This window comes from Sciurus carolinensis, chromosome 8 (genome assembly GCF_902686445.1).
Source record: "Sciurus carolinensis chromosome 8, mSciCar1.2, whole genome shotgun sequence".
NCBI classification, from domain to species: domain Eukaryota; kingdom Metazoa; phylum Chordata; class Mammalia; order Rodentia; family Sciuridae; genus Sciurus; species Sciurus carolinensis.
The window spans coordinates 75,653,650-75,665,965 of NC_062220.1; the positions used below are offsets into that span (position 1 = coordinate 75,653,650).

The window sequence follows — 12,316 nt, forward strand, 5'->3', positions numbered from 1 at the left end:
ATTATTATCCAGAATCAAAATTATTTACCAAAAAGACTTATGTTAACACCAAAATGAAAACATGTTTTACTTTTTTTGGATATATAATGATATTTAAAACTCTCTATATATCATAATGTAAAATATTTGTAATATCCCAAATCTCAGATATTACAAATATTGTACATTATAGCATATATTACTTGATGCTTTCTAGATATAGGAATATCAAATGAGTTAATTCCTTTTTTTGTAGTGCATTTCCTTTTTTCTTAATTTGAAATCTTTCTGGCAATAAAAACTCTTCATGAACACTAGAAGGAAAAGTTTAATAGTCCAAACATATAAGCAGAAAATTGAACTCAACTCTACTTTACCATAATATCCTGCACTAATGTGATGATACAGCTGACAAAATTTAACAAGCTTGCTGATATTTATTTCAGAGGACCACTTTGTAGCTTGAAATGGATACTCATCCCAGCAGGTGTCAAGACTCAACCACAATCCACTTTCAAAGTTGAATGCAAATTATACACTGGAATTCTACAGAGAAAACAACTCCACTCCTTAGACCTAAAAAGCTTTCTTGTATGCTATGCACTAATGAAAGCACACTTAACTGATAAACTAAGTGAACTAGAAAATTCTCTTCTTGTCTAAGAAACATTAAAGTTCATTTTGCAAATAAAAAATAAAATATGACTTCCTTTCAACAAAACAAACAACTTGATGATGATTCTTTTCCACGTCAACAAGGGATTTAGAGTCCTTATATTCCCTTTGAACTTGGTGGTAAGTTTCAGTGTGTTTAGCATGTTGATGTTAAATATAACCTTGACAAGTGCTAATGTATACCCTTTGGATTACTTGATACTCTATAGAGATGCACTACTGGATTAAAAAGAAAAAACAAAGCAGAAGAATAAAAATAAAGTTTCTGCCATGAATTCAAACATTAACTTGTAAGGAAAATGAAAAAAGAAAGCCATCAATATTTAAGGTGCTTGGAACAATACTGATTATGCAAATTATTTTGCAATATTCTAGAAATCACAATCAATAGTTCCCAAGATGACTGCAATAAAATCTGTGAAAAGTGGATAAAATAATTAGTTTGGTACTAAATTTTTTTTTGAAGAATTCATCTCTTCTGCTAGTGATCTTGATATATCAGTATTTTTAATGCATTTTATTTTGTAAAGTTTCCATAGAACTCAGTATAGAATATGAGTAAGCATAAGAATGTATGCAGGAAATAATTTACCAAAGGAAGAAACTTCCCTAGAGCAAGAATGCTCCAGCAGATATAAAAGGAAGTTTCACAAATGCTATATCTTCTTATTATTATTCATATGCAAAGAACTATTAACAAATGACTCTAAAAACACAAGGGAAAAGAGGCAAAAAGGAAAAGAAGGATTCACAAAGCAAATTTAAAATTATAAACATCATATGAAATGACATATTGGAATGTATAATTTCAAATCATTCTGAAGTTATTCACAATTAAAAGTGATAGAAAATGTTTTATTCATGTCCTTACTCATTTATTTTAAGGCATATGCATACAATATCTTGTTTTCTCAGAATGATAATGATCTGTTTTCAAAAAAGTCCTATCTTTGGGTCATTAAAAAAATTGTCACTTAATTCTATTCTTTTGAGATATCAAAGTGACTGAAATGTAGTTGATTAGAAAATAACAATCTGTTAGAACCTCAATGCCCTGCTGTCCCCTGGGGCAGTGGATTATTCCTTCATCATAATATCTGTTAGTTAATACCAAAGGCTTTGCCCAACTTCAAAGCAGAGATATTAAAGGCTCACTTTCCACTACAAGGCAGGTGTATTTTTATTAGCTTTCTCTTTCAAAATTGCTATGACTTCACTTGCGGATATCCCGCCAACAACCATTATTGAAAGCCTTACTATAATTGCTAAGTTACATGCAACGTCTGAAGCTCAAAACCAATGTCACTTGCAGCCCTCCAACAATTGACTGAAACCAAGTGTTACATCATTAAAGCTGAATTACAACACACCCATGGCGTGTTTTCCATGTGTGTTATATTTTAAACAATGGTAGAACAAAACCCAGCTATAAATTCACAGATTCCCCAATTTGTTCAAATTCATGAACAATAAGAGCTGTCCGAGAACCTTTTCTGGCTCAATTTTAGTCAGAAATGTCATGCACCAAAATTAAATGTCTGTTTGGATTTTATTGGAGGTGGAAATGCTAGTTTTATGTTGTAAATTTAAACAACCTGCCACAAAGGGAGACTCACATTTGTATGACTTGGGAAGAGCTATTCATCTCTAAATTGCTTAGGGTAACACAAATAAACGAATGTAAAGTGTTCCATTTCTTAACTAGTTCAGTGTAGAATAAATCAGCTGAAGTGATGATGGCCTACGTTTTTCAGTGGGTCCAGATTGGATTTCATTTCTTTGATAGAGTTGAATGTGGAATTCATGCATTCAGCTATTGTTAATGATTAGGAAGTTTTCTGGAAATTCATGAAAATTCAATAAGACAGTCATTCATGCTGATAAAAGAAATATTGGCAGCACATTCTATCACTTTTTTTTTTCCTAATTAAGTTCAACCTATTTCATTATTTGGTGATCTAAGTGGAAATATTTCTTCTGTCATAGTGGTATGCGAAGCTATTATAATTACTTTTTTAGAAAGGTCGACAACTTTTTTTATTTGGCTTCAGTGATTTTATGGTGCCTAGATTCCACCGGAAAATATTTAGTCACTCGCTTACTTGGATAGAAATCCATCACCTGGAATAGAAATCATGGTAAGCGTGCCAGCATCTTTGTGCAGACAGCCCTGAAAATATATACTAGGCAGGGCCACTGCCAAATGACTTGTGTCTGGCCAGAACTACCTTTGAAATGTTCTCTGCATACCAGTTACTGTTAAGATTTATTATAGCATGTGCAGATAAATATATTTTTGCTTTCCTATCCATAACTTGGATAATACAGTAGTAATCTATGCTGTATGTATTACATCTTCAGTTGTGATTTTAGTAGAAATTCACAATATTCGGATTTCTTAAAAAATCTAATAGTGTTCTTCATATTATTTTAAGTGGATCACACTCAAATGTAGAAATTTCCAAATAGTGTTACTAATCCATAGAGAAATTAGTTTAGTTTTTAATATGTCCCCATATGAAAAAACACATAGTAAATAAGCGATCTGCTCTAAGATACCTGAGAGAATGAGGGTCCTATAAAGTATACAATAACTTAAAGCTGTGGGGTTATCTACTATGTGAAACTAAGTCAACTACTCCTGTATTTTTTTATGTATTATGTCACTGCATTCATTTAAAAAGTAGATACACAAATTCTGCAGCTCATCTCTTGTAACACATTGAATAATTCAGGACACAAATTATGACAGCAAAAGAAATGTATCACACCCACAGAAGGGAGGGGGGTTATGCTCTTACCACAAATGTAGGTCCACCCAGTTCTTTTCTTTATTTAGAAAAATCTCAGTGCCAACCGAATCAAGGCAGTCATACTATTTTAAGGTTTATTTGTTTTCTTTAAATCTGGCGGACACCATTCCTTCCTATTAAATTGGTTGACTCAGTACGGGGGAAAAATACACCATTAACTTTCAGCAAACCTATTTACTATTCTTCAACTTGAAATTCTCAAATTAATCTTAGTGATTCATGTAGAAAGATGACTGTTTCATAAAAAATATTTTATGAAATTATGTATTCCCAGTTAATGATTTGGGAAATTTTCAATTTTCATTTAAGTGTGTGTCATCAACAGTATTAATGACATTCTTTAGGTTCTAGGCTATGAGCAGTTATGTTTATCAAGTATTTGTAATTCTGCTACTTTGTGTGTTTTGATTTGCATTGAGAAAGTCATAGAGAAACTAAAGTGTTATTTGCAATTTATAAATTGCTAGTAAGTCTTTGTAACATTTACATGATTAAAAAAGCACATAGTAATTGTTTATCAGACCCAACATATATTTCAACAAAAGGACGGACTAGATTGTATTTACATTTAGACTACAGACTAATTTTCCCAAACCACATAAACAAAATCATTTTGACACCTGGTCCTTTAAAGTTCATGAACTTCAACATCTAAAAACACGTGTGGAATTGTCAAACATTCCAGTGTCCTCCCTGGGGGCACCCAAACATATGTAACTGTGTATATCACAATGTCATATGCCAACAAGTTTTCTTGAAAAAAAATTATTGTGTCCTTTTTTGAGGGCAACATAATGTCACAGCTCTGAATCTGAGATAAGGAACAGGGTTTCTGAAAGAGGAAGAAGTTTAACTGCAACCACAGTCTGAATTAAATATGCCCACTCTTCCCAAATTCCCTTTCAGCATTATTTTCCAAATATTCATGCTGTAAGTGTGCAAGAGCAAAGATCTTATTTTAAAATCACATTTCCATAACAAGGTATATTTCATAATTGTTTAATTAATATTTCCAATCATAGCAGGAGAGGTGGGAATCAGTAGAAAGAGAGACAATAAAAGGAGTGATTGCTTATACAACAGGGTTGTGTCTGATGGCTTAGCACAACTGAAGGGGACACTTAATGAAATCCACCCCAGCTACTCAGCTACTCCTCTCTGCCTTTCAGAGATCTTCCAGCTGAGCAAAGGATTTTAGGAAAAGAGGCAGGTGGAAAAGCTGATTAAATCCACCACTACCTGCAACACATATGCGCATTTCCCCAGAGAAGAGCTCTTTATAATTCTGCCAGGGGAAATGGGAGAGCAAATTGTAACCCACCTGCTAACCCTCAACAATCTTAATGCTTGATAGCAATAGCTTCACAAAATGCAACAGCAGCGTTCAAGGGGCAAAATCTCTTTAGCAGTCTTTGTCCACCTGTCTTTGAGTGCAAGGAGGGGCTGAGTTCTGCCAGCTGTTTCTAACATCTACCAGATTGCTAACCCTTTTGACCATGGGCAGATAAATCAAGCCACCTGGGCTCCACCTTCCCAACTTCCAGTTGTAAGAGGAAACTTCTCTCCAGTGGATTCCTAGGCCCCAGCAATTAACTGAAGAAGGCGATTAAAGGCGCCAAGGCAGACATAATAGAGGATCTGGGTTGTAATTTAGCAGTGACTTGGAATGACTGAAGGGAATATGTCACAAAACTTTATCTTAGGTGGAGAAAACTGCTTTCCAAAGCACTTGATGAATACTTTGATGTATGAGAATAAAGATAATTTTTTTTTTTTTTTTTTTTTACTTTCTGGAGAAATTTTACTATGGAGATTTCATGTTTCCTCTGTGTAATATTATATTTAATCTTTTTTATTGAGGTGAAATTCATATGACATAAAATTAATCATTTTAAGAGGCACAACTCAAGGGCATTTATTTAGTATCTTCACAATGCCACAACCACCACATCTCAAGTTCCAGAACATTTTCATCACCACAAAAGAGAAAGGTGAATTGTTACACATTCCTATGATAGACAAACAGTTAAAAGGTAGGTGAATTTAACTTTAAATGAGGGCAATATAATTGCATTTTAATCATTCAGATTATTGTTGAATAAAGTCTTTTTTAGCTCCCCATTGTCCTGAAATGTGGTGGCTGTGAAACTCTGCAGGTCTCTTACGACCTCAGTGCAGTCTCTGCTTAGGAATCAGAAGACTCAGCACTTCTATGCTTTCCACAAATTAAAAGAATTTCAAAATAAATTAATGCAATATAGATACTATTCCTAAAGATGTGTCTGTGTGCAAAAAGAGGAAGGGGTGAAGAGTTGTGTGCAATTAGCTGAATTTATTCCCAGAATTGTCATTGTACTTGTCTTGCTCTTTTGACCTTCTCTTGCAACTACTAGCCAGTTTTCCTTTTTCTGGAAAGGGGTCTCTGATCCTGGAACATTTCACCTTTACCTTTAATTTACAAGTCTCACTCATCAATATCTATACTGTGTCTTATAATTTCAACTCAAAAAATAGACATTTCTACCTTAAACAGCACAAGGAAATAGAACATTTTTTGGCAGGTAGGGAGCAATCTCAGTTCTCCAGATACATTTCATACCTCTATAAAAAATGGAATCACTAGGAAAGTTTGTGTCTTACGTGTTGGAATCTGCATTTTATAGTTTCTCCAGGTGGCTATTAGTCAACTTTCCATTGCTGTGACAAAATACCTGCGATAATCAGTTTATAAGGAGGATTTTTTTTTTTTTTTTTGATTGGCAGTTTCTGATGTTTCAGTCCATGATCAGCTTGCTTCATTGCTTCTGTGCTTGTGGTAAGTCAGAATATCTAGGTCGGTAGCTTGTGGTGAAGCAATGTTGCTCTCACCTTAGGGCAACCAGAAAGCAAAAAGAGAGAAGAAGGGTAGGGCTCTCAGTATCTTCTGCAAGGAAATGTCCCCAATGACCTTTCTTCCTTCTATGCGTTCACACCTCCTCAAGGTTCCATCTTCTCCTAATAGTGCCACCATTTGTAGCCAGAGCTTGTAACACATGAAATTTTGGAACATTTCAGATCTAAAATAGAGCAATTGTACTGACTACATTTTAAATGTGGAAACCACTACTCGTCTACAGTTATTTTTAGCATCAGGCATGACCCATTAGGCTGACCGTGAATAAACTTGACAAGACAAACAGGGAGAGGAGTAGCAACAGGAGAACTAACATGGGTCCAGATTATTAGTCAATAAGCTGTAACTGAGAAGCCTTCAAAAAATATCTATAGGGTCACTGCCCAAAGCTGTTGTATAGAAGGCAAAATTTGCATAAAATCATAGTAATTACTATTTATGGAATTAAAATTGGAATGAAATGCTTTCATTTTTTTAAAATTTGAAGTTGGTTGCAATGAATTATGTAAGGATAACTTTCACTAATGGGAATATAATCCCTATAATTTATTTATGTAAGGACAGCTATACTTTAATTTTATCTCTATATCCTAGCAATTGCTGTGTTCATTCTGGATAATTGGCCAATGCTAATATGTGTTAATTTATCATCTACATAGACAGTGTGATATTATTTGTACCCTTTTATCTATCCAAACTCCAAATATAATGCCAAAATAGGTCACATAGCTTTATTTCAAAAAGAGGCTACCCAAAGCTTTGTTAACTTGTAACACTGTAGGGGGGAAATGAATTTTTATTATTGAAAAATGGGGCACACAGACTGGCATGATGAATGTCAGGAGCAGACTTCCAACAGAGAAGTTAAAGTTATTAGAGATCCGGAGAATGGCTAACATGCCTTACCTTTCCATACTTGTGAAGAATTGGTATAAAATCTAGTAAGGTTTGTAACCCTTTATCCTTTAGGAAAATACCTCAGGGAAAATTTCCCATAAAGTTTCCCTTAATCCAAACAAGTTGAGTGAATGTGAGTGTGGAAATTTTTAAAGTCTTCTTTCTAAATTCATATCAATTATTGATTGTATATCAATTATAAAAAATAGCTTATTATAGTTAATGTATATATTTAGAAAACAAATCATCATCTATCTGTATTAATATCATGAACAACATAGTTGTGATTTTTATTTTTTACATGAACATATAAAGTAGGTGCAAAGAAACCAGAAATGGATCTGAATTACACTCTTATAATTGTATGACCTTAGATGAGATAATTACCTCTCTGAGCCTCAATTTCCCCATTTTAAAAGTATGGATAACAATTAGTACTAAAAGGTAAGGTGAGGAATAAATAAAAACATATTCAGAATGGAATAAACATTTGATAAAGATCAGCGTCATTCCCTTTTATGCAGGCTTTGCCTTTTAAAAATGAAATACTTTAAGAAATTTCACATTTTCCTGCTGCAATGATTGGAACCTGAAATGTACGTTATTCAGTTAGGACTCTGAAAGCACCACACACTAGAGTGAGAGCACGTCTTACCCCTTTCCATTGTAAAGCCACTGCTTCTATTTATTAATAACTATGTATATTAATTATTAATAACTATTAATATAATGATGACTTTTTTACTTTATACTTTTAATAGAAAACTTTCTTTCAATAAGATCTTCCTTTATCATTTGCCCTTATTTCACTTAAAAATGCAAGTTTTGATATAATGTTATAATAATTATAGACTATATTGTGTCACACATTTAATGAATTTCCCATCCTAATACCAGCATACCTCCAAGTAATATGAAATGTAAGGCAGACAGTCTCAAATCTTGGGATTAAAAATTTTAGAAAAAAAGAGGTTGGGGAAAAAGTTAAAAGAATTTTTAGTAGATACAGGTTTACTTTTTGGCATTCATGATGGCTTAGTCTTTCAGGATTTATCATCAAAAAGTAAAAATATATATACATATATAATTCAAAAGCTCAAATTACAATAGCAACAGAAAATTCTGAATCACATACCCAGTCTGTCTCCAGCCTGCTTGCTGCACCTCATTGCTGTTTTCGTTTTACCTGTCTAGGTTGAGTATGACCAAGAGCCTCATGGTTTCAGCTTACATTTTGCTATGATATTAACCACTGAACGTCATATCTGGGGCTAGTATTTACCTTCAAAAATGATTCCGGATGTGAAAGGGAGCTGACCCATCCATTTATTATATTGGAATGAAATAATTGATAAAATTTGCCCTTTTGGTGGTATGTCTTAAACAAACATAAACTAAAGTTTGATAATGTGTACTCACTTGTGCATATAAATAAAAAAGAGGTTTCAAAAATTTTTTTTTCATTAGCAATTCATAGAACTCCCTGGAAGACACTGGCTATAATTTTCTTTTCACAGATGTGGGCAATTAAAAAGAGAAACATACTGTCACTGAGGTTGATACAAATTAAGAAGACATAATTCCAGGGGAAGGAAGGAGGGGAGGAAAAAGGGAAGTACTGGGGACTGAAATGGAGCAAAGTATATAGCATGCATGTATGATAATGTCAAAATGAACCTCAATATTATGTATAACTATAACAAACTAAAAATATTAAAAAGGTACAGTTCCAAAGTTGGGAGTAAATAAAAACATTTCTTGATTACCACTTAGAATATAATGCATATGCTTAAAAGCATATATCCAATGCAGCTATTACAGTTTATGTCACCTGCTAATCACTCAATAATATTTTTAGGATGCATAAATTTCATAAACATATATGTGTATATTTGTGTACTAATTTTCTTATAGAGTTCAAACTCTTCTCCATTAAGCTAACACAACCCTGGCATAGTTGATTTTGCAACAGGACCAATAGTTTGTGATCTAGATTTCATCTTCATAGTAAAAACATCTTATAATTTGAAGTTAGAAATATGGATGCAGACTTTCTTGGCTTTTTAGAGGAGACATTTGTTTTTGAAACAAGCTCGGGCCACCTGAATGTTATATTTTTTTCATAGACGGAATGAATATATCTCTAAGCTTAAATGAAGCACCCGTCAACATGTCAACATTCTATCTGAATTAGTTGCCCTATTGTTTTATTTCTATTAATTTTATCTCCTTGGTAAGATTGTTGTTTTCTTGAGATACAAAGAATGAGTTAAATTATCCTATATCTCTCAGTTTCCTGACCCTATGTCTATGTACTCACAGTGTCTATGCTAGGTTAAGCCACTGGTACATCTTACCAGGATTACTGCAAGAGATTCCTAATATGTTTCCCCAACTCTTACCCATTCCACTCCAATTTCTTCCTTTTGAACCAATTTCAGTGATTACACTAAAATTCAAATCTAATAAAATGTCTCCATTGTTTAAAATTCACAAACAACAGCTGGGGTGGTACATGACTGTAATCCCAGGTATTCATTTGGGAGGCTGAGGCAAGAGAATCTCAAGTTCAAGGCCAGTTTGGGCTACTTAGCAAGACTCTGTCTCAAAATAAAATAAAATAAAATAAATATAGAGGACTGAGTGTAGCTCAATGATAGAATGCCCCTTGGGTTTAATCCTGATTTGAATTTTAATACCTGAAAAAAAAAATTACAACAGCACAAGTGCCCTTAAGATAAAGTCCCAAACTCCTCTTGTATATTCCTTAGGAATACACATCTTTTTCTGATGTTACTCTTGTTCATTTTTCTAGGATTACCTCTTGCCATTCTTCCACTCTCAACACTGCAAGCCATAAGGAACTATTCTCAACTCCTCAATGTGGGAATTTCTTACCTCCTAGCCTTAACCCAGGTTCCTTGGTCTGGATGACTTTTCTCACGCCCTTCAATTGTGAAGGAAGCTTGGAGAACTTCTACCACCTCAGGAACTTATCACACACCACTGCAGAATTATCTACATCTCTATTTTCTCTCAAAACATGCTATGTATAACTTGAACATTGCATTTGTCAAACTCTGCTATAATTAGTAATTCTTAAAGACTGGGATGATGTCTAATTTATTCTTTTCCCCCAAAATTTGTCTCATTGTAGCTTGCATCATGATCAACAATCAGAAATTGTTCAAAGTTTTTACCATACAGTATTTACTGGGTAGTATTATCATAGAGTATGCAGAAATTATTAACACTGTGTACTCTAAGAACTTTTACAACAATATTCCATTTATTTCTTATTAACAATATCTCCAGAAAGATTGAAAAGGTACTTCTCAATACCTACACATGTGATAAATATCAAAACCAGGACCCAAACCATATTCATACAAGTCCACACTTTTTATTCTTAACCACTATACTAATAACTTCCTCAAAAAGTTGAGACTTAATATCTTTTGAGTTGTGAGTGATGACGGGTCTACATAATCCAAGTATTCATAAAACATCAATGTTTCAATAACAGTATGTTAATTCTATTGAATATGTTAATGTGATTATTGTTAAATATAGCTTAACATTTTCCTTTGAAATCAAGGAGATGGTGGTCCCTTACGTATATTTTGTTAATAGAAATAAAAATATTGATTTTTTTGGAAGATACAGTCAAAAAATGCCTCAAATCCAGGTAAATTTTGGAACCAAAAGCTATACTTTTCAGGCTGGAAGCAAGCATATCAGAATGGCATATACTGTGTATTAACTTTCAATCAGCAATGTAAACAATGTTATATAAGCATTACATGGACTTTACGTTAAGATAAACCAAACCACTTTTGTCAAGAAAGAGGTAATCATTGAAATTCCATTGGGAAAGAGGTAATAACATTATTTGATCTAGGTTCCAAGTACTTTATTTAGTAAATAACTTCAACTTTGTATACTCATTTCTTCACACCTATTTCCAATATTTAAACATAATAGCATTTCAAGTGTTCTTGGCTTAGAGTTCAGTTGTAAAACAGGACACATAATCATCTTCCTTCTTTGGACCATTATGTAAAACACAATACAGTAACAAAAATAAGTTATACAAAGAAAAATTCAACAATTTGACTTGGGATGCTAATTTTTAAAAGTTATTCAAGGGTTAAAGTTCAAAAATTTAGTTGATGATATGCAACAGATGACTTTGGAAAAATATTAACATTGATTATAAGTACAAAACAAGGTTTTCTGAATTGAATCACACCTTATTATTATGTTTAAAATTAGATTTGCTTTTAAATTAACAAACACCATTTTACATACTAAAATTTACATTTTTGATGTATTTGTTTCTTATGCACTCACAGAAAATTTTCTTTGTCCATGTAAGTTCTTTTTCTTTTCTTTTTTTTTTTTTTTCTTTTTTTGGTTAAGCAACAAATGAGGCAGTGCATCATTCATATGAATCAAACTTCAAAAATTTCCGTGAAAATTTCTCTTCCATCTCTTTCCCTGGCTTTCAATTGTCTGCAGTGGATTCCAATGTTAGCAGGTTTTTTTTGTTTTTGTTTTTGTTTTTTTGTTTTTTGTTTTTTTTTTAATGTGTATTTCCTGACAAATTTTCTTCATATATGACAAGGACTAAACTAAGGCTGTCAAAGTCAAGCTCTATGCCCTGGGTCTTCACTATCCATGTTAATCTGCCACAGTCACTCAATCTCTTAGATGCAGCACACACATATGCAAAATGAAAGAGTCCAAATAAATGATTAGATTTCTCCTGAATCTAAAGTAGCACAGTTGATGAAAGCTGGCAAAGCAGCTTATCTCTCCATTTGTTCTTTTAAACATGCTTCTTTAAACTATGGTAGGAAATCTGGTCATTTTCTTCTACGTCTTAAAAGCGCAGGGATCTTATCTGTCAACTCTATTTGCTTGTCCAGCTTGATGTTTTATGGCCTGAAAGAGATAAACATCTTGCCTACAAGATGATTTTTCCACTCAAAATATTCCCTCAGTCCCAGTTCAGTGAAAACCTGAGGGAATGCAGACTCATGGTAGCCAGATATTT

General features: G+C 33.2%; 1 protein-coding gene across 3 annotated transcripts in view; it reads right to left on the reverse strand.

Annotated features, from left to right (window-relative positions):
* The window catches only part of Agmo (alkylglycerol monooxygenase), a 366,628-nt gene that overhangs the window by 130,809 nt on the left and 223,503 nt on the right, over positions 1-12,316 (reverse strand). Inside the window, exon 13 of one of the 3 annotated variants that reach the window (XM_047562968.1) lies at positions 6,153-6,335. The exons of the other annotated variants lie outside the window; for them this stretch is intronic. Coding sequence (XP_047418924.1) covers positions 6,297-6,335 — 39 coding nt within the window. The 3' untranslated portion in view covers positions 6,153-6,296. Of the gene's footprint in view, positions 1-6,152; positions 6,336-12,316 lie in introns of those variants that run through there. 3 annotated transcript variants of the gene reach the window in all.